Below are 27,415 nucleotides of genomic sequence, written 5' to 3' on the forward strand. Positions count from 1 at the left end.
TCATGGCATATGGCTTTCACCAAAAACTGTGGTATTGCCGTGTTGGGAGGAGGAAGGGAGGAGTAGGGCAAGGCGGGGGGGTGGGGGGGGGCTTTGGGGGCGATGCCCCTTCCTGACATCCGATGTGACGGGAAACTGAGCACTACTGAAGGGGCTCCTGTCACGGGGAGAGGGACTCTTCCTGCCGTGGTGCGGTGGGTCCTGCCAGGAGTACTTTCTTTCCAGCTCCTACCCTTCTTCAGAGGCACTGCCCTCCCCAAAGGAAGGAGCCTCCCAGCAGCAGCTACACCCAGGGCCTCCCGGGGATCTGCTCTCTGCAGCCTTGGGGCCCAGGATCCGTGCGGGGCTGGGGTCCACCGCAGCCCTACTGAGCCGGGGACCCCCTCTCTCGCTTCGCCCTGGGAGGCTGGGAAGAGCTGGGAGGGAGCAGGCAATGCATCACCCCACCTGGTGGACGAAAGGAAGAATCACTACTTTGCTACTTCGTTAACGCACGATGGTCCTCAATTTTATCTTCCTTGCACTTGAGACCCTCCGTGACCAGACACCTTCAATGCCTGCCCTGGAGCCGCTCTGCTTGTGCGTTGCTGTGTCATCAGCCGTCCCAAACCTAGTTGCATCAAACAGCCACCGTCTATTATGCTCTAGGATTCGGCGTGCCTGGAACTTGGGTGGGGGAACCACGGGGCTGGACTGTCTCTATTCCATGATGCCTGCAGCCCCGACTGGAAAGACTCCTCGGGCTGGGGGCTGGAACCAGCTGGAGGCTTCTTCACGCACATCTAGCATTTCAGCTGGCGGGGGGGGGGGGGGGGGGACTACTGACTCAGTGCCCACCGGTCACCCCTCCACGTGGCATGGCTTCGGATAGTGAGACCTCTCACATGACGCACCAGGGTGTCGAAGTGAGTATCCCAGTGAACCAGAGCAAAGCTGCCTGGCCTTTTATGACCCAGGGCTACAGACCGAATGTATGTGTCCCCCCCCCCCCAAGTTCATGTGTGGAAATCTTAATCCCACCGAAGTGGGGCCTTCGGGAGGTAATTAGGTTTAGATGAGGTCGTGAGAGTGGGGCCCCTGTGACAGAACCAGTGCCCTCAGAAGAAGACAAAGAGAGACCAGAGCTTTCTGTCTCTCTCGCTCTGCCGCGTGAGGACACAGCCAGAAGGTGGCCATCTGCAAACCAGGAAGAGGGCTCTCACATGATAACAAATCTGCCGGCAACTTGCCCTCGGCCTTCCCAGCTCCAGAACTGCGAGAAATCAATGCTTGTCATTTAAGCCACCCAGTCTGCGGTATTCTGTGACAGCAGCCCAGGTTACCTGGGACACCCAGCCTCAGAAGGCCCATAAGGCCATTTCCACCAGACTCTATCGGTCTGAGTGGTCACACGCCCGCCCAGGAAAGGAGAGGAGACACACGCTGGCCTCTGGGTGAGAGAAAAACTTGGTGCCACCTTTTAAAACTACCACAGAGGCCGAATACTAGTAGTCAGAGTAAGAAAGATTTCCTTTTTTTTTTTTTAAACGTTTATTCACTTTTTGAGAGACAGAGACAGAGTGTGAGCAGGGCAGGGGGCAGAGACAGAAGGAGACACAGAATCCGAAGCAGGCTCCAGGCTCCGAGCTGTCAGCAACAGAGCCCGACGTGGGGCTCGAACTCGCCCACTGTGAGATCACGACCTGAGCCGAAGTCAGACGCTCAACCGACTGAGCCGCCCAGGCGCCCCAAGAAAGATTTAAAATACTTTACACGTCTATCTGTTGGCTGGGTAGATTAATGAGGAAGCCAACGTATTATGACAGGTAAGAGTCTAAGATTAAAATCAAACACTACTGGGTTCAAACCCTGGCTCCGCCATTGTGTCCCAGAACAAGACACTTGACCTCTCTACACCTCAGTTTCCTCACTGGCAAAACGAGGAGAATACCTACCTGTAGGGCTTGGGTATGGGTTTTTGTCCTTATTTTGAGGATTACACAGGACAGCATATGTGAAGAAGGGTGCCACAAGCATTCAGAAAATGGTAGCCTCTTTTCCCTAAGGTATTTCAGAAGCTAAAATTCCGTTATTTCTATCATCTCAGACTTGCTAAGATATATTCCCACTGCACATTTTTACAGATGTGTGGAAAGAACAGGTGCTTCTCTTCAGAGGACAACACCCGCATTCTTCTGGGGAGCTGCTTATCCCCTCGCCCCAGCCCCGCTCCCGCAGCCAGCCGATGCCTCCCGGTCCCAGCGACTGCTCGAGGAGTTGACAAAAGAGCCAGACTGGAACAGTCACATCCTGCCTTCCACCTTCATGGCTGGTCTGGAGGAGGGCCATGATCCCAGAGGATCAGTCACACTCCTGGAGATTTGCCCCTTGATTGTCAACTAGCTGTTAGGGAAGCAGGCTACCGTGTGATTCCATGATTATCTGACAGCCATGATCCCAGCCTTATGGAGAAGCCAGTTCAACAGAAGGAGGCCACCGTGCAGGAGGACACAAACACAATGAGAAGCCAGGACTGCGTGACGTACACGGAGCATCCTGGTTCCGTGAAGTCCTGGGTCCTGGGACCCACCTGCGTCTTTCTGGCGACATGGCCCGCCCCTTCCTTCCCTCCTAAGCTATTTGGTTTCCTTTCTGTCATTTGTAACCACAAAAATTCTGAGTCAAGTACCACCCTGATTGATATATATTTTTATTAGAAAGGTAAATTGTTCATAAACTCCAGCACTGTCACTGCTACGAGGAAACAACGTAGTTACTGACGCACCTCGCAAGTGATAAAAGGGTTGAGAGCTGCTGACTTGAGCTTCCTGAAAGCTTATCACCGCTGCGGTGGTTGAACACGAGTCACTGAACAAGGAGAGTCTTCAGGAGGAAAGCCTCCTCCTTTTCCTGGCTGGGCGTCGGGCTTTCTTACCTCTGGGTTCTGTCCTAACAAGAGGACCCTGGGCCCAGCCTGCAGGTGTCTTGCATGGCTCAGGGCTGTGGTCAGTGGAGGAGGGATGGGGTCTGGGGAGGCGGGGGGAGGAGGAGGGAGTACTGACCCACCCCAGCCCCAGGCTGAGACAAAGAAGATTTGAGGAGATTAGACACATGTGCCCTTGGGGCACTGCCCGAGAAAAGATCCCTTGAAAGCCCTGTGCTTTGATACAGTTCATTTCTCCTCTAATTGAGGCGTTGGCTTTGGGAGAAAAAAAAAAAAAAAAAAGTTTGGTTAGAATATAAACAAACGTTGTCTCTAAAAGTAGAAAAGAATCTTATTCAGAAGCTAAGTTTCAGGAGATAAAAGCAATCTTTAGTTTATAAAGTGAGTTTCCCATCCCATCCATAACTGACTTTTCTTTTCCATGGAAAGAAAAACAAAAACGGTCTCCTTGGGGAAAACAGTGTCCTTGGTCCGGGGAAGGACCGGGGAGGCCGGGCCACTGCGCCCCACGTCTCCCCGAGCTCACCTCCAAAGGCTGACAGACGCGGTGTTTCCCGACCCCGAGGAGCGTTTCTGACGTTCTGCGTGCCAGTCCGGTGAGCAGCTGTGACCCATGGTTATTACCTCACAGATGAGAAATCGGTCCCATCTTGAAAAGATGGGAAAGGGGTCTGTCCGGAAAGAAGGCAGGTAGCAACATAAACCTGATGTTGAAATTGACATGAAATCTCTTCTATACAGTCCTTGTGAGGCGGCCTCTTCCTTGTTCTTTGACACTGTGAATATAATTTGCAATGTGTGCTACGTGAGGGGGAGCCGGCTGGAGACTGGGGAGGAATGTCCTTCTCCTAGTTCCGTCCTGCTGTTCTCCTAGAGGAAGGGGCTGAGATCCAACTGGGCAGAGGCCGCATTGTGGCTTGGGCCACATCTACAGGTGGGCCAGCAACGATGGCGGATCAGCCTCTTTCCGTTTTCCTGCCTCCGTGGGCCTGAGATGTGACGTTGATAGGACCCTACCTCGCCCCCTCTTTCCTTCTTTCTCTTGCTGTTGCTTTCCTGCCATGAAACTGTAAAAATTAATAGAGGGGACTTCATTAGAATGGAGTCAGGAGGTGGGCAGGGGGGAGCTCTCATGCAAACCCAGCAGGGAGAGACGGACCTTGTTCACCTCGCCCGTGGTCACTACTTTGCTGCCCCAGCAGGAGGAAGAAAGGCTCTCATCCTCCTCCTCCCCCGGCCGCAGCCCAGCCAATGACAGGCAGTCACAACTCAGTCAACGAGAAGCCTCCATTGTATCCAACCCCCAGTTTATCCCGATGGACTTTGTGTCTACAAGAGCCTTTCCTCCATAAAAGAGCATACCTCTCCTTTGCCCTTGCTTGTCCTAGATTGTAATTCTCCGCCATTCTTGAATAAACCCATCTTTTGCTGGTAAAATAACCGGCAGTTGAAAGTTTAAGGTCAGCAAAGCTAATGTGGAAAATTTTGCAATTTGGCCACGTGGTTCTCTCTCCACTTTCCCTCACACATGTATCAGGACTCTCTCTTCTTCTATTTAAAAAAAAAAATTTTTTTTTAATGTTTGTTTATTTTTGAGAGACAGAATGCAAGCAGGGGAGGGGCAGAGAGAGAGGAAGACAGAGAATCCAAAGTAGGCTCCAGGCTGTCAGCACAGAGCCCAACACGGGGCTCAAACTCACGAACTGTGAGATCATGACCTGAGCCGAAGTCAGAGGTTTAACCGACTGAGCCGCCCAGGTGCCCCAGGACTCTCTCTTCCAACTCTTGGTGGCAGGTGGGCGGTACATTCCAGATTTGGATTTTGTCAGAGGGAATCGTCCTGTTTAGGTCTCTAGTGGAATGCACGGACTCCAAATTGCCAGGGAATCAGGGATGCCGGGGAGGGTGGGCACCCGGTTAAGAATATCTCGTTTCCCATTTGTTCATCAGGAGCCCCACAGGGAAGAGGCGAACTTGCTCTTTCTTTCTGCCTGTTTTGCTCTTCCTGTCCAGTGGCAGCGAGTGTGTAAATAGTGCAAGAGATGATGTGAGAGACGATGACATAAATAAGAGAAACATTTTTCCTGTGTCACATGGAGTCTGCACTGTCACAGCAGCCCTGCTCTCCAAAGACACCAGGGCCCAGGCTCTAACTCATGGCCACCCCATCCCGAAGGTATTGACCTCATCTCCTTCTAAGTGGGCTCATCCTCCCACCTGTAGTCCGAATGGCATGGTGCAAGACTGAAACGTACTGGGGACGTAGACGATGAGCCCTTTCGTCTAAGGCTACAGACTTGGGGCCGACCAACTGTTCTTGTAAGCCCGGTTTTATGGGAATATAGCCTGTCTCATTCACTCATTGCCTAATGGGGCTTTCAAACTACAAGGACAGAGTTGAGCAGAAGCAACAGAGATACTCTGGACCACAAAACCTAAAATGTTTACCATCTGGCCCTTTAAGAAAAAGTCTGTTGAGGGGCATGTGGGTGGCTGAGTCGGTTAAGCATCCAACTTTGGCTCAGGTCGTGATCTCGCGGTTCTGGGTTCGAGCCCCACATCAGACTCTGTGCTGACAGTGTGGAACCCACTTGGATCCTCTGTCTCCCTCTCTCTCTCTGCCCCTGCCCCCACTCGTGCTCTGTCTCTCTCTCAAAAATAAACATTAAAAACATTTTTTAAAAGAAGAAAAAGAAAAAGTTTGCTGACCTCTTCTCTAAGAGCAAGATCCGGAGGCTGCCTACTTAACCACAGGCTGTTGACTGGACCTTAGTCACATGGCCACACTGAGCTGCAAGGAAGGCTGGGAAATGTAGTCTTTATGCTAGGTGGCCATTTGCCCAGCAAGGCTTAGTTATTACTAAAGGACAAAGGGGGAGAATGACTTTGGGAGGACAACCAGCTATCTTGCCTATGCTGGGTCATGGGTCCTACTCATTTACCATCATGTTGGTTTCCTGGGTCATCTCTGCCTGCCTTCCTCATTGGGATGTTTTGTGCAGCAGAACCAGATTTCCATTCAAGAGCTGACTGTCCTCTCAGAGTCTGCTTCCTGAACACCCTTAACTTCATGTGCCTGGCTGTGCTGCCTCCCCTTTGCTTCAAGTCACAAAGTCTCTGCGGGCATGGTTCCTCCTGCTTCACTGCTCCACATCTTTGACAGAACTTGGTCCAAAGCAGCAATATCCAGTGTGCCCGGCCGGCTCAGTCGGTAGAGCGTGCGACTCTTGATCTCGGGGTTGGAAATTTGAGCCCCACATTGGGTGTAGAGATTACTTAAAAATAAAAATCTTGGGGCGCCTGGGTGACTTGGTCGGTTAAGCGTCCGACTTCGGCTCGGGTCATGATCTCACGGTCCGTGATTTCGAGTTCTGTGCTGACAGCTCAGAGCCTGGAGCCCGTTTCAGATTCTGTGTCTCCCTCTCTCTCTGCTCCTCCCCTGTTCACACTCTGTCTCTGTCTCAAAAATAAATAAACGTTAAAAAGAATTTTTTTAAAAATCTTAAAAAATGTAAATAAAAGCAGCAATTCTGTTCCCCTCTGGGGATGGAAATCATCCTCCAGGCAAGTTAGGAAGTTGTTGCACCCTTGATGGTGCATAAGTAGGAGTCCTAGCAGTTGTCCCAATGGGTAAGGTCCCGCCCACCCCATTCCTATCCTATTTCTGGTCCCACTAGTGCTTTGGGATGGGACTTTCTCTATCGTCTCCTTCCATGACATTTCACCCTCGACACGCAAGCCCTCGGCTTCGAGGGTTTCTGAAGCAGGCACGTGTAGCTTCTTAACCCTCTCCTAATAGATCCGTCTCTTTTAAATCCCCTCTCCCTGGGCCACATCCAATCTCTACTCCCATCACATCATCTCGGTTACGCCCATGAGATCGTGTTTATCAGCTGTGTTCTGGCTTCAATCTGGAACTTGCTCATGACTCATGCATTGTCTGCATTTGAGTGCAGAACTGCTAAGAATCGGGTCTGGGGCAAATTTTGAAAGCATTATGTGCTATGTGAGAAGCAAGTGACAGGTCTAAAGGTCCCAGCTCAGAAAAGGGAAGCCTGGATGCTTGCCATCTTCAAACAGTTGAAGAGCTGCCATGGAAAAGGGATTAGAACACTTCTATAAGGTTTCTGTAAGATTTGCCTTTTTAAAACCAACTAGTGGGGTGCCTGGGTGGCTCAGTTAGTTACACATCCAACTTCAGCTCAGGTCATGCTCTCACAGTTCATGGGTTTGAGCCCCACGTCGAGCTCTGTGCTGACGTCTGGGAGCCTGGAGCCTGCTAAGGATTCTGTGTCTCCCTCTTTCTCTGGCCCTCCCCCACTCATGCTCTGTCTCTGTCTCAAAAATAAAAATGAAACATTAAAAATAAAAAAATAAAACCAGTGAGTAAGTATGCTTTTGGTAAATAGATCTAAAATAATAGTTTTTTTAAAAACCCAATAAAGATACATCCATGAGATGGGGCTTGTTCTGAACGGCCCATAATGGCAGGGCTGGGATCAAAGGGAAACACTTTTTGATATAAAATCAAAAAGGATCTGGTAAGAGGTGGAACTGCCCAGTGTGAAATGGGTTGCGTGGACAGGTAGTGAGATTCTGGTTTTGATAGTATTCAAGCTATAATAACCACTGGGCTGCGAGCAGAATGATGACTTTGACCAAGTGGCTGTCCTGGGCAACAGCCTTCTGATTACAAAGTGAAAAGAACTTTCTCACATCAGCCCAGGTTAGAGGGGAGTTTGGTAAAGAATTCAGCTCTCATCAGCTCTGAGGGGAAGCGAGTAGCTGGGCTCTGGGAGGGATGGGAATGAGATCAGCTCCGAGCCAGCCCCACTGTGGTGACTCAGCTCCCAGCTGTTTCTATACTTTCCTGAGAATCTGAAAGGCCATTGGCAAGACTGTGGGTCTGGGTTTCCCAGAGTCACGTGTTCAGCCCTGGTTCAATCAGACGTGGTTATGAGGGTTGGAGTCTCATGCTTTGAACGTAAAATCACGGTGACAGAGGGGCACCTGGGTGGCTCAGTGGGTTGGGTGTCCAACTTTTGATTTCGGCTCAGGTCACGATTTCGAGGTTTGTGGGTTCGAGCCCCTCATCGATCTCTGTGCTGACGGTGCAATGCCTGCTTGGGATTCTCTATCCTCTGTCGCTCTCTCTCTGCCCCTCCCTGCTGGCTCTCCCTCTCTCTCTCTCCAATATAAAAAGAAATAAAAAAAAAAATCGTGGTAACAGAGAACATCCATGCAATGGGTATAAAAGTTCTCAGAAAAGTTAGGAGGGCAGACACCCTCAAAGTGATTTTTAGGATCCTGTCCAAACTCAGGGTTCACTACTTCTGAGTCAAAAGTAATTCCAAGCAGGTGATGTTCTTTCTGTAGCTGGAAAGAGGGCGGGACTAACTCATCTTCCTCTGGAGGCGTGAATGGGAAGGACGGAGAGGGGAAGGGAGAGGTGACAGCAGGGCCGTGGGGAGATGCGGTGGAAGACGAAGAAATCGCCGTGGTCACCTCAGACTTCCGTGGGCTGCCTGCTGGGAAATGCATCGTCCAGATCAGAGCTGCCCACGGGCCGAATTATAAGCCGTCCTGAACTTCTGTCAGTGCGTTGTTAAAATAAACTTCCAAACTTTAGAATAGTTTCAGGTACCTAGAAAGGCTGCACAAATCGTACAGAGCTCCCGTCCATCCTGTTGTCTCCCCTCTCGTTAACCAACCTCTCCCATCACAGCGGCTCACCGTCACAACTGACGGACTGATGCTAACGTGTTTCCATCTAAACTCCGTACTTGACTTGGACTTCATGAGTTTTTCTCTAAGGTCATTTGTCGGTTCCAGGATCCCATCCAAGGGGGATTGGCTCCTGGGGCTTCCTTAACAAACCACCACAAACCCGGTGGCTTAAAACAACAGAAACGTATACTCATAGTTCTGGAGGTCGGAGGCCTAAATCAGTAGGGCCTGGGCCCTCTGAAGGCTCTGGAAGAATCCTTCCCGCTGCTTCTGGCTTCTGGTGGCTCCGGGTCTTCCTTGGCTCGTCCCCGTGGTGGGAGCTGTGTCTTGGCTGATGACTCCAAGCCCCGCTTATATCGTCACACGGACTTCTTGGTGTATTTCAAATTTCCCTCTCCTTTCTCTTATAAAGACACCAGTCATTGAATTTAGGGCCCACCCTAGATTCAGGGTAATCTCCTCTCGAGATCGTTAATTACATCCGTAAGACCCTATTTCCACCTGAGGTCACATTCACAGCTGTTGGGAGTTGAGACTTGGACATATCGTTTGGTGGCGGGGGGGGGGGGGGGGGGCGCGGGGGGGAGGGGACACAATCCACCCACTACAATACCACATTATACCGAGTCACCCTGTCTCCTTAGAGTCCTCGGGTGAGTGTCTCAGACTTTCCTCGCTTCTCGTGACCCTAAGAGTTTGAGGATTGCTCACTGGTCAGGTGTTTTGTAGACTTTTTTTTTTTTTTTTGGCAGTCTCCGTACCCAACGTGAGCCTCGAACTCATGACCCTGAGATCAAGAGTCTCACACTCTTCCTATGGAGCTAGCCAGGTGCCCCCAACGTAGACTCACTCTCAATTTGAGATCGTCTGATGTTTTTCTCACGGTTAGATCGGGGTTATAGGCCTTGGGGAGAAAGGCCACAGAGGTGAAGTGTCGCTCTCAACACGATATATCAGGGGTGTATGTTATCACCTGGATTTGTTACTGATGATGTCAACCATGATCACCTGGCTAAGGAAGTGTTTGCCAGGTTTCTCTACAGCAAAGTTAGTTTCTTTTTTCTTTTTAAAATTTTTTAATGTTTATTTATTTTTGAGAGAGAGAGAGAGAGAGAGCAAGCAGGGGAGGGGCAGAGAGAGAGAGAGGGAGACACAGAATCCAAAGCAGGCTCCAGGCTCTGAGCTGTGAGCACAGAGCCCAACGTGGGGCTCGAACCCACAAACCAGGAGATCATGACCTGAGCCAAAGTCAGACCCTTGACCTACTGAGCCCCCCAGGAGCCCCCCAGATGCCTCCTCTATAGCAAAGTTCCTTTCTTATTCTATTTCCATTCTGCACTCTTTGCAAGCAAGTCACTAAGCACAGCCCACACTTACGGGGTGGGAGGCTGTGCCCCAGCCCTTGAGGGGGCAGCATCTACATAAACTATTTGGCATTCTCCTACTGTGTGTCATTTTACATGCCTTCTCTTATCTGAAAGGCGGGTGTCCTGGATTCCGACCAGAGTCCCATAGCCTTTTCACACATCTCCTTAGAGATGAGTTTGCAGGACAATCATCCGAGCAGACAATTCTCAGACAAGTTTTCATTAACAGAAACTACTATAGGACGATGCCATTCAAAGCACAGAGTGGTGTGGTCCGCGTCTGTTTATAGGTCTGTAATCATGTAATAGATACTCAAAGTGGCATTCAGAAACTTCATAGCAATTTGACAGAATAATTGCATATTTGTTGAAGCTAGCAATAAAGAACTGGGGCTTGTATGGCATATGACTTTATTACTATTAACTTTTATTGTCTTTTACGCAAGACTGGTCCAGGGCGGATTGGGGGGTTTGGTCTTTGGCACGGACTGTGGGCCACGCTGTGTGTGTGCCTCACGCGGGGTTCGGTGTTCCAGGCTGCTCCCTTCCCCTCACCCAGCTCCCCAGATGTGAGGCAGAGGCCTGGGCCCACTACCGGGCCACTGTCTGGGCCTTGTGGTGTGACCGTCCCCCCCCCCCCCCCCCCCCCGCTGCCTCCCAGCTCCCGGGCCGGGCCGACAGTCCCTCTGGGCCCCCCCTCCCCAACCCAGGGAATAGACGTGCTCCCCGTCTGTGTAAGCTCCACGGCCGGTCCCGTCTGGGAGACATCTGCTGTCACCACGCTCTGGGCCCCAGGCCTTTCCGTGAGTGAAGCCCATTCAGTTCGTTTTGCTGGTGTTGGTCAGGCACACGCAGGGGCAGCAGGAAGGGGGACGGGAGCCTCACATCCATGAACGGTTTCCAGTGTAGACCTGTGCTGACATCTCCAAATTAGGTCAATTGTAGCATCATGTTGGCTGAAAAAGGGTCATTAGACCACCCCACCAGGACTTAATTTAAAATAATATATATCTTAAATGTTGATCGTCATTACACTAAATACAGAAAAGCACAGGATCCGGGGCCCTTAAGGTGGCTCAGTGAAGCGTCCGTCTTCGGCTCAGGTCATGATCTTACAGTTTGTGGGTTCGAGCCTCACGTCGGGCAACGTGCTGACAGTGTAGAGCCTGCTTGGGATCCTCTCCTCCCTCTCTCTCTGCCCCTACCTCACTTATGCTCTCTCTCTCTCTCTCTCTCAAAATAAATAAACTTAAAAAAGAAAAATTTAAAAAAAGCACAGAATCTACATATTTCAAGAAACCTAATGTATATATAAAAAAAGAAACCTATTGTACAAAAACATGCAATCACGGTGACATTTTTGATATTAATAAAAACGGCTTTTTAAATTATTCAGTTGGGCTTTAGCTGAAAAATAAATCCCGTCATCATCTTGTGGGTGACCCAATATTACAGTGTATTCTGTGTTAAAATATACGACAGTATAAATCATAATTTTTATAATCCTAGTCTGGCATTATTTTCATTTGCCAATGTACCAAGAGCCTCCAACAATGTCATTGGCCAGGCCACCTATGGACGCCCTAGAAGTTCTGCGGGAGATCTTTTCCCCTTCCCTCCTCTCAAGGTCATCTTACCGGGAGCCACCTCCTGTCTCTGGCGAGGCTTCCCTCCCCAGCCAACCTTCTCGGAGGTAGATGCCAGTTCTTAACTTATCAGAGTCTGGTTTACTGCTGTCCCCTTGTCTAGCTCAGAACCTGGCACATAGTAGGTGTCATGGACTGAATTGTGTTCCCCCCAAATTCATGTGGAAGCTCTTACCTCCGATGTGATGGTATTTGGAGATGGGGCCTCGGGGATTACGTAGGGTTAGATGAAGTCGTGAGGATGATGTTCCCATGATCCTTTACAGGAAGAAACACCAGAGAGCTTGTAGGTCTCTCTCTACCTCTCTCTGTGTCTCTGTCTGCCAAGTGAGGACACAGTGAGAGGGTGGCCATCTGCAGCCTAGGAAGAGAGACATCACCAGAGACCGGTCGTGCGGGCATCCCGGTCTTGGGCTTCCGGCTGCCAAATCGATGACAAGACAAATTTGTCGTTTGAGCCGCCCCATCTGTGTCGTTTTGTTACGGCAGCCCGAGCTGACTGGTGCGGCCGGTCCGCAGTGTATATTCCTCGCCCGAGTAAACACGCAATGCATAATCCTGGAGCACACAGGTCGCGGACACAGGCCTCAGTCTTTGCAAGGATCCCTCTCTGCTCCGACGCCCTTAACGTCTAGAGTCTTTTACAAAAGCCCCAGCCCTTTCCCGGCCAGGGACACAAAATCAATGCCAGCTCGGGTTCTTAGTATCTGTTTCTGAGCACAAGGGCAGCAAAGAGTTCTCTCCCGAAAGGGCACCCCGAGTCTCAGTGGGCTCGTCCAGCACCGCACTGATAGGGATTCTGAAGCCCCTTCCGGGTTCAGTGTGGGGAGTGCTGTGATTGATTAGCAATGTCTGTCCTGGCCGTGGAGGGCGCAGCTGGAGGCTTCTGTGCCGAGCTTGACTTACAGCCGCCGCCTGGGATGCGGTTAAGCACGGGCATCTGGCACCAGCCTCGGTGCCTTCTCCGGGCAGAATCTATTTGCAGGCCCAGCCTCAAAGGGCCCCCAGCTTCTGCAGGTGCCCAATGAGGAGGAAGGAGCACGGGGGTGGGGGGAAGGCCTGACGACTAAGGAGACCTTAATTCTGTGCCTGCCCCTCGATCAGAGCAGTGCCGAGGGCACGTGTGAGTCCACGTGTGTGTGTCCTTAGGGCGCGGGGCACACGCAGGCTCTGGCGCCTCCGAGACAAGTTGCAATTCCTTCACGTGCGTTCATTCGTGGCCTTTCGTGGGCCCAGCCCTGCGCTGAATCCCAGGGGAGAGACAGAAGCACGGGGAGTCCCGTGGCCAAGGGGCTTACGGTCTTCCAGGGACATGTGTGCAGGGGTCCCAGGGAAGGAGGGCGGGGCGGGGGGCCCTCAGGCAGCTCCATGGCCCGACGGACAGGCGGGGAAGGGGCTGGGTCTGATACGGGGAAATGGTTCGGTTCCCGTGGGAGGGTGGCCTGTGACAGCTCAGGGGGACCTGGGGCAGGGATAAGGGCCTAGACATGGGGTGTGGGGGTCAAGCCAGGCTCCAGTCTGCAGAACTAAGGGGAAGGACTCAGGCCCTGAGGGCAGCCTGTGGGCGTCCCGAGGAGCAAGGCCAGTGCCCGGTGGAGCACACCCCCCGACAGAGCAGAGCGGCTGCTGCCTCAGGCCAGTGCTGGCTCCAACTGGGAAGCCTGACCTGCCAGAGGTGAGGGAGGGAGCGGCGGCCACAGAGACAGGTGCACCACAGGCCACTCCCCCAAAGCTGCTGGGGAAGTGGGAAGTGAGGCAGGAGCGGCAAAGGCAAAAGGGAGAGGGGCAGGGCGCGCTGGGTGACGGGGACACCACAGACGAAGGCTCAGAGGCAGGGAAGACGCATCAGAAGCCCGACCCAGCGGAACAGCAGGATTGGACTGGGGAGACAAGGCGAGGGGAGGAGGTAAGGACAAGGCCCCCACCCAACTGAGTTCCTTGAATGTTAGCGACCTAGCCGGGAGGTTAAACACAGCTTGTGAAGCCGGATGGCCTGGGTTCAAATCTTGCCTCTGCCTCTTCCTAGCTGTGTCGCTTTGGGCAAGTTACCTAACCTCTCTGGGCCTCTGATTCAGCCACCAGGGATACTAACAGTACCTGACTTCATAAAGTTGCTAAGGCTGAGTTAGGGGGGGCACCTGGGGGGCTCAGGTGGTTAAGTGTCCAACTTCAGCTCAGGTCATGATCTCATGGTTCGTGAGTTCGAGCCCCACGTCGGGCTCTGTGCCGACAGCCTGTCAACGCAGAGCCCACTTTGGATCCTCTGTCCCCCTCTCTCTGCTCCTCCCCTGCTTGCGCTCTCCCCCAAATTTGGAAAACGTCTCCTGTCGTGTCTATATCAAGCTTCGACGAGCCCACAGTAAAACAGAAACAAACACAAAGTAAAACCTGTCTGACTTTATTCAGCGCCTAGTTTCCCAAGCCTGGTGGATCCCGGAATCTCCTGAACACCTCGTCGGCCAGTGTTTCACGGGACACCAGTTTGGGAAGTGCTGTGGGCAAAGGCGGTGGGGGAGTCTTTGAAAGTAGAGGCAGGGGTTCCCAGGAGAACCCGTCCCGCAGAAGCAAGATTCACGTGCCCAGAGGAGGAAGAGGGAGGGACCCCATAACAGAAGCATGTGAGAGACGCAAGGTGGGAAGACAGAGACCAGGGTGCTCTTTGGATGTGGAGGGGCGAGACGAGGAGGCAGAGGCGACCCCAAGAATTCACATCTCGGGAGGGAGCAGGAAGGGGGCAAGGACTGGGGAGCATCCTTCACCTCCATACCATCCGGTCTCTGCCCGCCCGCCCCATCGCTCCTTTCCAACTGTGTGACTGAGGCGACTCTAAGCCCTGGGGCTCCCCCAGACGGCCGAAGACGTGCCGTCCCGGCTACGCACAGGTCGTGTGGTTGTAAAATCGACAGCAGGTGTCCAGGGCCCCGCGGCTGACCTCTGCGCTGGTGCTGAAAAGAAGCAAAGGCTGCGGTCTGGGCTCCGGGCCTGGCCCTGCTGGCCCCTAAAGTCTGTGCAACCCTAGGGGAGCTGCTCTGTGCCTCTGGTCCCCATTCGTCCCCAAGTTTGGTCTTCAGGCCCCGCCTCTGCCTCCCCTGGCCACATCGGCCACAGCCATGACATTTCTACCCCTTACCCCGGTGCCAAAGGCACCCCTAAGACACTCAGGTCTTCTGCACCCCGTTCCTGCGGGGCCTCGTAGACCCACGACCCAGGCCTCACCTCTGGAAGGCCTCACAGCAGCACTGGTACACCTCAAAGCTGCTGCTGCTGACGGTTGTGTTCAGGAGGCTCGTGCAGTCAACTTCAGCCCCCCTGGGCACATACAGGACCCCTGCGCAGGGAAGGCAGCTGCTGGGCAGGGTCTGTGCCCCCCACTCCCCACCCCCAGGGACTTCCGGAGGGCCCAGAGCCTCGGTGTCCGACCCTGGATGGGAGCCGGCTAGAAAATCAGGGCTCTGCCAGGCCTGCACTCACCGGCCACGCAGGCATTCACCAGGGACACACAGGTCCCCGTGCAGAGCGCCCGGAGCACTATCTGTGAGAAGTCGCTCTTCCGCTGGGGGGCCATGGAGGCTACAAGAGCACGGGGGGGCTTCAGGCCAGGAAGCCGTATGCCCCTCCGCCCGGACTCTGCGCCTCTGGATGCACCTGCTTGCTCCCCTCCCTCTTCTGGGCGGCCAGAGGGATAGATGTCACCCTGCTGACCACTCACTGAGTTTGGGAACCCTCCTTGGCCTGATTTGAGGCTCCAGGTAGCACTCCACGGCTGCCACCCTCAACGGCAGATGTAGGAAGAGGACATGAGTTTGGAGTCAGGCCGAGCTGGGATTAAATACGGGCTCAGCCACTTCTGGGGCCATCACTCCATTTCTCCAAGACTCAGCGTCCTACTCTGTAAAATGGGATAGTTACACCACCAGGCGGGGGGACTGTGAAGAGTGGACATTTTTTGGAAAAGAGCCGAGAACCGTGCCTTCCTCCCTAGGCCTCGCCAGGGCCGCGTGTCCACCGCGGGTATGGGAGCCTGCGGGCCAAAGCCTCGGGCCAGCACCCCACTTTCTGCTCCTCCCCAGACCCCTGAGCCGGGGTTGGCCTGCAAGGCCAAGGTGCGAACCCCAAGGTGCCGATCCCTGGCACAGAGAAGTCATGGGCCGGAAGGAACCCCCACTGCCATCTTGCTCAGTCATGGGCTGACATGGCCATGACATGGCCCAGTCATGGGCCGGAAGGAACCCCCACTGCCATCTTGCTCAGGCCCTGCCCTGAACACGTGGGAGAACCGAGGCCCAAGATCCCCAGGAAGCTGTCTCAGAGCCAGGCCCCCAGCCGCCCAGGTTGCCGGACTCACTCAGGCCTCCCAGCATGATCCCAATGGAGCTGAAGTTGGCGAATCCACAGAGGGCGAACGTCGTGAGGATTTCTGCTCTGACCTGAAAATACAGAGGATGAGTGAGGAGGGGCTTCCCTTGGCTGGGACGGGGCGCCCCCACACCACCCTGGCTCCCTGGCCCGAGTTTCACCCACATCCGGTGCGTCTTTGACCTTTGCTGCCCCTCCCGGGCCTCAAACACCGCCTCTATGTCCTTGCAGGCTGCACCACCTGAGAAACAGCCCCCTTTCTGTCACTTCAGTCCCCTTACCTTCATTAATTTTTTTTTAGATGTTTATTTATTTTGAAGGGAGAGACTGAATGTGGGGGAGGGGCAGAGAGAGAGGATCCAAATCAGGCACGGTGCTGACAGCAGAGAACCTGACACGGGGCTCAAACCCACAACCGTGAGATCGTGACCTGAACAGAAGTCGGTCCCCTAACAGACTGAGCCACCCAGGTGCCCTCAGGCCCCTTATCTTCATTGCCAGCCTTTCCTGGTATGATTCAGGCTCGCCCTGCCCTCTCGCTTTGGCCCCACTGAGCTCTGTGCCCTGGGGGGCGCTGGGGGAATGGCCCTTCCCAACACTGCAGACTTGACTTGGGCTCTGAGACTTAGAGACACCAGAGCACAGCCTGCTGAAGACAGTGAGGACCTGGGAGCCCAGCCAACGCGGGCTCCAGGCTTGTCCCCACCTATGACCAGATTAAGCAAGTCAACAGCCTCTTTCAGTTTTCGCGTCTCATCGCGTCTCGGCCTTTTGGCTAAGATCAAGTGCAGTTTTCGTGTCTCCATCTGGAATGTGGGAATCATAGCACCTGCCTGGAAGGCTGTCAGGAGGGTCACACACCGCATGGGAAGTACCAGGCAGACACTAGGTAGTTAAGCAAAGTAATTCTTCTTCCCTTCCCACATAAACAGTTAATTTCCCAGAAAGAGATGTTAAGACCCAAGTGGAACAGTTTAGAATAAAAAAAAATTGGCTTACACCATACCTCATGCCACATTAAAAAAAAAAAAATCATTTCTAGGGCACTGAGGCAGATAAATACTGGTATTTCAAACGTCAAATAATAGAAAATAGAAGAAGATAATAATTATACTTACGAGGTAGCGTTATAACTCTCATTTTGGACAGGAGCAAAACTGAGGCTCAGAGAGGGTAAGCAACTGCGGAAGGTCACACAGCATGAAGGTAGCTGTGTCAGAGTTGGAATTCAGTTCTGTCTGACTGCAAAAGTTACGCTTTTAAATATTTCACCATAATGTTTCAGGAATTTAACACTTCCCAGATTTCTGGAATGGAGATACTTTTCTAAGTTTAGAAGTAATAGAAGAAATCACAAAGGAAAAGATTTGTTGTAAAATCTGTTACAAGAAAAATCCCTGAATACAAGATGAAGGGGGAGGAAAGACTGGGAAAAATATGTGTATAAAACACATTAGAAAAAGATTTAAAAAAAAAAAAAAGAAAAAGGTTAATGTCTTTATAACATAATTTATACAAATTGATGGAAAAATATTAAGGCTCCTGCATCCTGCTTGCTCACCTACAATCACCCTCTATCCAGCAGCCTGTGTAATCTTAAAATGTAAAATGTCAAATCTTCAGGAACTTTCGACTACTCCTCAGCCTATGCCAGTCTCTTCTACGATTACCACCTGCTCTAACTGTGCCTCTCTCCTTTCAATTTTCCAAACAAGTGTTTTTCAACCTCAGGGCCTTTGCACGTGCCTTTTCTTTGCCTGGAATATTCTTCCCAGCTTCACCTGGCCCCTTCTCCACCCTCCAAGTCTTGACCTAACTGCCACACCTCAGGGGGGCCTTTTGTGACTCGCCCAGCCGAGGAAGACCCCTTTGTTTCCTCTTCTTGTTTCCTTCATAGAACTTAACACAAAGGACTTATTTCACTTTTTATTCCTTTGCTTTCTTGTTCTTTTCACTAGATGTAAGTTCCATGACACTGGGGACCATATCTGTCTAATTCCCCTTCTAATTTCTGGTGCCCAGCAGAGTGCCTGGCACCTTAGAGGTCTCAACAAACACTTGCGAAAGGAAAGAAGTTCATAAAAAAAGATCCTCAAGGAGCATCCCATCCATTATCTCTAGAGGAGAGACTGACACAGGGGTTGAGGACAAGGAGCAAGGAGAAATCTGTACTTTCGATCTCAAACTTTTTTTTTTTTTTTTAACTGGAGGCTACATTCCCTTACAATTTAAAACCTAATTTCAAAGACAAGAAAAAACATTTTCTGTTAAAAGTTCCTAGTAACCCAAGAAATGCCAATTTAAACAACGAGCTGTGGGGCGCCTGGGTGGCGCAGTCGGTTAAGCGTCCGACTTCAGCCAGGTCACGATCTCGCGGTCCGTGAGTTCGAGCCCCGCGTCAGGCTCTGGGCTGATGGCTCAGAGCCTGGAGCCTGTTTCCGATTCTATGTCTCCCTCTCTCTCTGTCCCTCCCCCGTTCATGCTCTGTCTCTCTCTGTCCCAAAAATAAATAAACGTTGAAAAACAAAATTAAAAAATAAAAATAAAAAATAAACAACGAGCTGTTATTGGTCCGTTAAAGTGGCACAACTTTTTAATTTTTTCCAAAGAGGCTGCTCGGTGCCGTTTAGCGGTGAAACCAGCGCCCAGGGCACGGCCGGGGGGCGATTTCAGTTGCCCCCACCCTTTAGGGAAGTTACTGGCAACAGCCGCTGGAGGATTCAGGCCCTGTGATTCAGTCTTCCCGCATCTGGGAAAGCTCCGGAGGAAATGATCCGAGAGGAGGGAGCTGCTCTGTGCATGCAGCCACTCATTCCAGCACCGCGTAAAACAGCCAAAGGATGCAATTAACCCGGAGGGCCCAACGGCAGGGGTCTTGGTGAAATACGTCAGCATCCATACGTCACAGATAATGTTTTTGTCAGAAACAGGTGGGGAAAAGCCGGCTACCACACAGGGTGGGTGCTATAATGGCCACTGTGTGGGGGTGCCTGGGTGGCTCAGGGGGGAAGCATCTGACTTCGGCCCAGGTCATGATCTCACAGTTCGTAAGTTCAAGTCCCGCACTGGGTGAGCTTGAGCCCCAGGCGAGCCCCGCTTCTCTCTCTCTGCTCCTCACTCACTTGCGCCCCCCCCTCAAAAAATTATATATATAATGGCAACCGTGTAAACTGTCTTAAGAAAAAGAAGGGGCGCCTGGGTGGCGCAGTCGGTTAAGCGTCCGACTTCAGCCAGGTCACGATCTCACGGTCTGTGAGTTCGAGCCCCGCGTCGGGCTCTGGGCTGATGGCTCATGATGGCTCAGAGCCTGGAGCCTGTTTCCGATTCTGTGTCTCCCTCTCTCTCTCTCTCTGACCCTCCCCCGTTCATGCTCTGTCTCTCTCTGTCCCAAAAATAAATAAACGTTGAAAAAAAAATTAAAAAAAAAAAAAAAAGAAAAAGAAGAAAATGCATAAAACAACACTAGCTGTTATTTTAGGATGGCGAGGTGACAGGTCACTGTTTTATTCTCAGTGATGCCACACAGAGCTTTTATTTGTTTAGAAAGTTTCATTTTATAGAACTTTTAGCCACAGAAAAAGCCAGCCCCTGAACTGAATCTGATAGAATGGCAGTGAACGTGGTGGGGCCTCCCCAGCTCGCTTCCTCTGCTCACTGAACGCGGACGTGTGTCCCTTTGAGGACAGCCGCGGCACAAATGACACCAGTTTCCAGCAGGAGAGGCAAAGCGCAGTGGCTGTCCCGAAGCCACACGGGATGGTGGCCCATCTACAGGGAGATCTTAGATCTCCCCCAACAAGACCCTTTCCTGGGGCACCCTGGGGGGCTCAGTCGGTTGAGTGTCCGACTCTTGATTTCGGCTCAGGTCACGATCTCAGGGTTCGTGGGTTCGAGCTTGGGATTCTGTCTCTCTCGCTCTCTCTGCCCCTCCCCTGCTCGTGCTCCTCTCTGTCTCAAAATAAATGAACATTAAAAACAAGACTGTTTCCTTGCAGCTCAGCCTCCTAAAAGGCTTTCAGGAAGGTGGCAGCGAGGCCTGAAGCCGGCTGGTTGCTCAGGGCAGTAGGGCTGGGAGGCGGGCGTGTCCACCGCCCGTCCGGGAGCCAGGACGGCAGCTGCAGGGGGCTCAGGGAGGGGACCAGGACACTCACGGAGATCCACTGCTTCTTGGTGCCCACCCACTCCTCGACTCCGGCCAGGCGACGCTGCTTGTACTGGGAGAGCCCCTGATAGGCCACGAACTCGTTCAGGAACAGCTTGATCCCCAGCAGCTCGGCCACCACCGGGCAGTCCTCCCAGGTCACACCCATTAAGAAGGCCACGGGCCGCAGGACATAGGAGCAGATGAGCTGAGTGAGGCACAGGGACAAGGGCGGCTGCCATGACCGGGGCTGGCCTGGGCTCTGCTGGGGGTCCACCCACTGGTGCCCACCCCCCTGCCCCCAGGGCGCCCCTCGCGGGCCAAGCGGGCAGCACAGCTATACCTGGAAGCTGAGCTCCTGGACGCCCACCATGGCTCCCAGCCAGGACAGGGCCGCGTTGACGAAGGCCAGCAACGCCAGGAAGGCGATCAGGTTGGCTCCGATGTTGGCAACCAGCTTCACGGAGACAGCAGCCCCACTGCTGGCTGCTTCTAAGAGGTTCTGAGCGTCTCTGTTTTGGGACCACGAACTGTCGTGATTAGCCTGTCCCCACAAACAGTGGGGCTTCTCATCCTATAGGCTCAGAGAGGGAAGCACTTCAGAGCGCCAGGGTCCTTGTCTTTGTTCTGAGACCCTGGGGCAGGGGAGGGAGTGAGAAGGTGCTGATGGGGGGATGGGGGAGGGGGGAGAAGGCGCTGAACCCGGCGTTAGGATTAGACCCCGGCTGCCCACAACGTGCTGTGTCCACAGGCGGGAGCCACCAGCCACGTGTGGCTTCAGAGCACTTGGGAGGAGCCTGGCCAGCGCTGAGCTGTGTTGTAAGTATAAAGCAGGGGCGCCCGGGTGGCTCAGTCGGTTAAGCGGCCGACTTCGGCTCAGGTCATGATCTCACGGTCTGTGAGTTCGAGCCCCGCGTCGGGCTCTGTGCTGACAGTTGGGAGCCTGGAGCCTACTTCCGATTCTGTGTCTCCCCCTCTCTCTGCCCCTCCCCCACTCATGCTCTGTCTCTCTCTGTCAAAAATAAAATAAACATTAGAAAAAATTAAAAAAATAGCACATGCCAGATTTCAGAGATTAAGTACAAAAAAAAGAACATGAAGTCACTCATTAATGATGTTTTATATTGACTACATGTTGAAATGACAATATTTGGGGCACATTGGGTTAAAAAATATTTTATTAAGGGGCACCCGGGTGGGCTCAGTGAGTTAAGTGTCTGACTCTTGATCTCAGCTCAGGTGTCGATCTCAGGGTTGTGAATTCAAGCCTCGTGCCGGGCGTGAAGACTGCTCAAAAACTTGTCGTTAAAATCACCTGTTTCTTTTGACTTTTGTTTGTTTTTTTAAAAAATTTTAATGTTTGGGGCGCCTGGGTGGCGCAGTCGGTTAGGCGTCCGACTTCAGCCAGGTCACGATCTCGCGGTCTGTGAGTTCGAGCCCCACATCGGGCTCTGGGCTGATGGCTCAGAGCCTGGAGCCTGTTTCCGATTCTGTGTCTCCCTCTCTCTCTGCCCCTCCCCCGTTCATGCTCTGTCTCTCTCTGTCCCAAAAATGAATAAACGTTGAAAAAAAAAATTTTTTTTTTAAAAATAAAAATAAAAAAAAAATTTTTTTAATGTTTATTTTCGGGAGAGAGAAAGAGAGAGACAGAGCGTGAGCAGGGGAGGGGCAGAGAGGGAGGGAGACACAGAATCTGAAGCAGACTCCAGGCTCCCAGCTGTCAGCACAGAGCCCGACGCGGGGCTCGAACCCATGAACTGTGAGATCATGACCTGAGCCGAAGTCGGACACGTAACTGACTGAGTCATACCCAGCAGCAATCCCAGGCTGCTCTGTTTGATGAGCCGGTGGTTTCCCGCTGGTCCCAGACTGGAAATTGACACGCAGGACACACAGGGCAGCAGTGGGGAGGGCCCGGGGGTTGGGCGGAGAGGCCGCTGCTGTCCCACGCCTCTGCTCCTGCTTCCCTCCCAGCCTCTCCCCCTCAGCCTCCCCCAGCCCTGCTCCCTGCCTCCCCTTCGTGACCCCCCTCACCCCATCCCTCCCACAGCCCCCTCCGCAGGCCGCCCTCAGGCTGTGCTCACCCGCCGGTCAGTTTCACCCCTTCCAGGCTCCTAAACTTGGACTCCTCCACCTCGGGATAGACCAGCTTGGAGAGGGCCAGCGCACAAGGGGCGGCCATGACCGAGGCAGCAATCAGGGAGGCAGCATCGATCTGCGGGATTGAGAATGGGGCTTTTGGGGTTAAGTGTCCCACTGGCGCTCAGGTCACGATCTCATGGTTAGTGCATTCCAGCCCCACGTGGGTCCATTGTTAGAATTAATAAAATGAGTGCTTTGCAGAGAGAGAGAGAGAGAGAGAGAGAGAAAGAGAGAGAGAGAATGGGGCTTAGGAGGAGACAGAGGAAATGTCCCTGCCAGGAGTGCAGCCGAGGCCAGCAGAGGGCATGTGTACCCTGCCCCACTGTCTGTCATCATCGTCAGTGCTGCTGTCATCGTTACTGACAGTGTAAGGGGTCACAGGCTGTGTGTACAGAACCTCGTTTCCCTCTAGGACTTCTAGAAGTGGTATCCCACAGCACAGAAAGGAAACCAAGTCCCCACAAGATTAAACGTAACCTGCCCCAAATGAAGATGGGGAAGGACTCTGTCTTCGGCTCCAAGCTCCAAGTTCTTCCTTCCCTCCTAGGCTGTCTCCCTTTGACCACTCATCTGAGGGCCGGTCCTCCCTTGGCTGAGGGGTTTGTGATGGTTTCAGACAAAGCTCACAGAAGGAGAGTCGGGATGGATCCACGAGGCGACCTACTTTGACCTCCTGGTATAAGAATGTCCTTATTTACTGTGAAGAAAATACTTCCTGTGATGGGGAGCTCACCACTTCGAGGCAGCCCATCACACCCACTCCTGTGGTCGGAGAGCTCTTAGGAAATCTGCCTACTACAACAGCCACTTTTTGGTCCTCACTGTGGCCTCAAACCCTCTGCTCCCCTGTTCCCTTCCCCCAGAGCTAGATGGGACATTTCCCCAACATTGTATTATTTACCAAGTGAAAAGACTGGAGCCAACCCAAACATCTAACGACAACAGAATGGCTAAGCATTGTCAAGCTGCCATTGAAAACGAAGGTTACCAAGGCTCTGCGATAACATGGGGAGATGCCCACAAAATTGCATACAGAGCATAACCACACGATGGGGGGGGGACCAAAACCTTCCACAACTATGCATGAAAAGATCAGCAAGAGACACGCCAAAATTGTCGGCCAATTGTCTGTCCCTGGCTAGTGGGGCCGTGATGATTTTCTCTGCTTTTTGCTTTTTGGCGCATGTCTACATGTCCGCAACACTACATATTGCTTTTATAAACACAAAAGGAAAATAGACTTCTTCTCCTTAAAGTTTATAAAAAAAAATCACCTGTAGTTCCTTAATTTTACATAAAAAGGGGGGGAAAGGAGGGGAGTTAAGTTTAAGCTACATGTCCAGGCTAATAAAAGCAGAGGAGAAGAAACCCACAGAAGTGCCAGCAAGGGATGAGGAACCAGACCTGGGAGACCCTCTAAGGCTCTGTGATGTCTGTCCTTCTGCCAGTGGTTTTAAACCCCTTTGTTTCTCTCCCAGCGGGGAATGGAAACGTCTTAAGAGGAGTATCAGCACCGACCCCCGCTCCCCCTGCGCACACCCGGTCACAGGCCCTGCTCCTCACGGGAAGGGGCCGGCCTCGGGACAGACGTCCTCTCTGGATGTTTCTGGCTGGGCTTTGGGATGTCGCTGGCCTCCTCGGGGCTGCTCAGACCCACTGGGGACTGTACCATACCTGGAATCTTGGGGTTTTCCCTCCCCCTTCCTCCACCTCGGAGGTCACGTCTAGTTTGCCAACCTGAGCGGGAACGCGTCCTGCAATGTCACATTCCTGGACACCGTCCCAGCAGGCCGGTCATGGCCACAGCCTCACGTGCTCTGGCTGATCATTTCAGCTTGGAAAGGACTGAGTTTGGCCCCCCGGGGCACTGGGTCGGTCCACACTGGCTGTGACACCCCCATTCCCCAAGGAAAGCCATCCCAGGGCCCGCTCCCACCCAAAGGTTTCCTCTCTTTACCCAAAGGCATCCCAGGTGGATAGAGATAGAGGGTAGGGGTCCTCCCTTTGAATTTTCAAAAACACTTTTAGTGAGGGAGGAAAAAAATCCACACAAGTCTACAGCATACAATGGGCCAGTTTCAGGGTAGATTTCTGACCCTAATCTGTCAGAGAAAGAACTACCACTTTTTCCACACTGCTGTTTTCTATTATTGCATTTATTTTTTTTTTAATTTTTTAATGTTTATTTGTTTTTGAGAGGGAGATTGACAGAGCGTGAGCAGGGGAGGGGCAGAGAGAGCGGGAGACACAGGATCCGAAAGGGGCTCCCAGCTCCGAGCTATCCGCGCAGAGCCCGACGCGGAGCTCGAACTCACGAACTGTGAGATCACGACCTGAGCTGAAGTTGGATGCTCAACCGACTGGGCCACACGGGTGCCCCCCGCCCCGCTTTCAAAAAAAATTTTTTCAATCTATTATTGCATTTAATTCTTAAACTGCTGTGAGGTAGGCAATAGTCCTGCCCACTTGACAGATGTGGAAGTCGCGTAGCTCACGCTCACTTGGCCGGGCTCAGAACCTCACAGACGCGGCCCCAGGGGCCCCCAGGGGCCCCCACTCTTGCACAGTCAATTGAGGAACATCGGTGGCTGATCCCCTCAACACCACCCTGCCCAGCCTGTGTTCACAGCGCCTCTCACAGGGGTCCCTGGGCCAAAGAGGGGTGGGTGGAGAGGCCAGTTCCTGCGGTTGGTGGAGAGGGCTGGGGCCTCCTCTAGAGCTTTGGGGAACTATGGTGAGAAAGGAGATTTATATGGAGGTCGCAGTGAACAGACTCAGTGAGCCCGGGACCTCGGAGCAGGGGAGAAGGTCGAGACCAGTGTTGCCCGGTACAAATATCTTAAATCCTCTAGTAGCCAATTAAAAAAGTAAAGAGAGGGGTGCCTGGGCGGCTCAGTCAGTTAGGCCTCCGATTCCCGACTTGGGCTCAGGTCATGATCACTCGCTTCATAGGATTGAGCCCCCAGTCGGGCTCTGCGCTGCCAGTGAGGAGTCTGCTTGGGATTCTCTGTCTCCCTCCCTCCCTGCCTCTCTCTGCCCTTCCCCCACTCATGCTGTCTCTCAAAATAAATAAATAAATAAATAAATAAATACATTTTTAAAAAGTAAAGAGAAGGAGGGGCGCCTGGGCGGCTCAGTCAGTTGAGCGTCCGACTTCGGCTCAGGTCATGATCTCGTGGTCTGTGAGTTCGAGCCCCGCGTCGGGCTCTGTGCTGACAGCTCAGAGCCTGGAGCCTGCTTCGGAGTCTGTGTCTCCCTCTCTCTCTGCCTCTCCCCTGCTCGCGCTCTGTCTCTGTTTCTCTCTCAAAAATAAATAAACATTAAAAAATAATAAATAACAAATAAAAAGTAAAGAGAAACAGGTAAAATCATTTTTGGTCATGAATTTTACGTAACCCAACATATCCAAAACATTATCTTTCCGCTCATGTAATCCATATAAAAGTAATAAAATGAATCCACTTTTCCCCCCTGCTGAGTCTCATGGCACATCTCATTTCAGACCAGCCACATTTCAAGGGCTCAATGGCGGCGTGTGGCTAGTGGGGACTGCATCGGACGGCGCCGGTCTGGAAACATCCAATAGGAGGGAAGCGGGGCAAAGGGAGCCGGAAGTTGAGCAACAAAGAGAAACAAGGAATGGACAAGAGGGATCTTTGTGGAATTCAGGGGCTGAGGGCAGAGGAGCGTCCTGGGGGAGAGAGAAGAAGGAGAAGGGAGGCGGGGCTGTGGGAGTGTCCTGGGGCCGCTGCAGTGACGGCCAAGAGCCAGGTGGGGGCAGAAGAGGGCTTCGCTGACCCCAGACTAAAGGCCCATCGGGAGCAGGGAGGGAAGGAGGGTTGGGTGCTTTTCACCTGGGCCAGCGATGGGGCCCGAGGCTTCCGCTCCAGAGGCTGTGCTCGGGGACCCTGGTGGCCTCTGCACAGTCTGCTGAGCTAAAGGGAAGTGGGCACCCGGGTCCCTTCAAGGGGAGGCGCGACTGCCTGGGGCTTGGGCCCGAACTCTGGCCCCGAGACAGGGAAGGAACCGAAGCCAAGGTGCAAGGCAGACGGTGGAAAAGGAGAGTTCTTGCAGTATTTTAATCTGAAGTAATGACAGCAAGGCTCTTGCAGTGGGAAGAATACCATTCTTTTAACTGGCTGTGGAACCCAGGGCAACGTCAAGGCCCTTAAAAAGGCCCTAAGTCCTGACGGGGCATCCCCTCCCCCAACACGCCGCCAGGAAAAAAAGTCTTGAGTTTCCATTTGGGAAATATCAAATTCCTTCAGAAATCAGGGGCGCCTGGGTGGCTCAGTCGGTTGAGCATCCGACTCTCGATTTCGGCTCAGGTCATCATCTCACACGTTTTGGGCTCGAGCCCCATGTCTGGCTCTGTGCTGACAGCGTGGAGCCTGTTTGAGATCCTCTCGCGCTCTCTGCCCCTCCCCCGCTTCCTCTCTCTCTGTCTCTCTCAAAATAAATAAACTTAAAAAAATAAAAATAAAAAACAAATAACATTCCGAAATCAATCCGGGGTGGTGGTGGGGCACCAGCCCTGATGGGTTCTCTCTAGGCCTTGGCGAGACAAGTGTGAACCGGGTGATCTTGAAAATTCTAGATAGGAGGGTTCCAGAAGATCAAAGCCCCAGAGCGCAAGGGGCCTTCTGGAAAAGTCACACGGCATCCGCCCTGCCCAGGCAGCTCTGTGGGTATGTGGAGCTCAGCTTACCTAACCCGTGGTCCATGTGCCCTGAGGGAAGGAGGGACTGACGGCAGGGTGGCTTGTCCCCTTGCCTGCTCCCAGGGGCAGAGGTGAGAGAGACAGGTGGAATTTGCGACCAGAGGAGGGGACAGGGTGGGCTGTCCTAGCCTCCTCCTCTCCCCTGCCCCCTCCACCCCTGCAACACGCAGCATCCCTCAGGAGACCCTGTGGGCAGTGAGAGGTGGGCCTTTGCTCTCCATCCGCAAGAGGAGGCCCACCTCACTCTAGACGCTGAGCCACAGTGCCTGGCCCAGACGAACCCACTCAGCTCATTCCCTTCCTGCTCGGCATCTAGGTCGTTCCTCTCCCTCTTTCTTTCTTTCTTTCTTTTCTTTCTTTCTTTTCTTTCTTTCTTTCTTTCTTTCTTTCTTT

The 27,415-nt window shown here is 52.8% G+C and overlaps 1 protein-coding gene and 1 long non-coding RNA gene across 5 annotated transcripts in view; both read right to left on the minus strand.

Moving 5' to 3' along the window:
• Positions 1-2,692: 2,692 nt before the first annotated feature.
• LOC123581951 lies at positions 2,693-4,515 on the minus strand. Its single transcript, XR_006704101.1, has 2 exons — positions 4,286-4,515; positions 2,693-3,990 (listed from the first exon to the last, which is right to left on the minus strand). It is a non-coding gene; the product is annotated as an uncharacterized LOC123581951 (long non-coding RNA).
• A 9,530-nt stretch (positions 4,516-14,045) lies between these two features.
• Positions 14,046-27,415, minus strand: part of SLC28A1 (solute carrier family 28 member 1) — a 50,519-nt gene continuing 37,149 nt past the window's right edge. For 3 of the 4 annotated variants that reach the window (XM_045448648.1, XM_045448646.1, XM_045448647.1), the window contains 7 exons: positions 22,245-22,375; positions 20,504-20,672; positions 20,171-20,368; positions 16,009-16,090; positions 15,135-15,233; positions 14,880-14,991; positions 14,046-14,608 (listed from right to left, as the gene is read on the minus strand). In XM_045448648.1, the coding sequence (XP_045304604.1) occupies positions 14,536-14,608; positions 14,880-14,991; positions 15,135-15,233; positions 16,009-16,090; positions 20,171-20,368; positions 20,504-20,672; positions 22,245-22,375 (864 nt within the window). In that variant the 3' untranslated portion in view covers positions 14,046-14,535. The remainder of the gene's footprint in view (positions 14,609-14,879; positions 14,992-15,134; positions 15,234-16,008; positions 16,091-20,170; positions 20,369-20,503; positions 20,673-22,244; positions 22,376-27,415) is intronic. The other variant, XM_045448649.1, reaches the window with a different exon arrangement.

This window comes from Leopardus geoffroyi, chromosome B3 (genome assembly GCF_018350155.1).
Source record: "Leopardus geoffroyi isolate Oge1 chromosome B3, O.geoffroyi_Oge1_pat1.0, whole genome shotgun sequence".
Lineage (NCBI taxonomy): Eukaryota > Metazoa > Chordata > Mammalia > Carnivora > Felidae > Leopardus > Leopardus geoffroyi.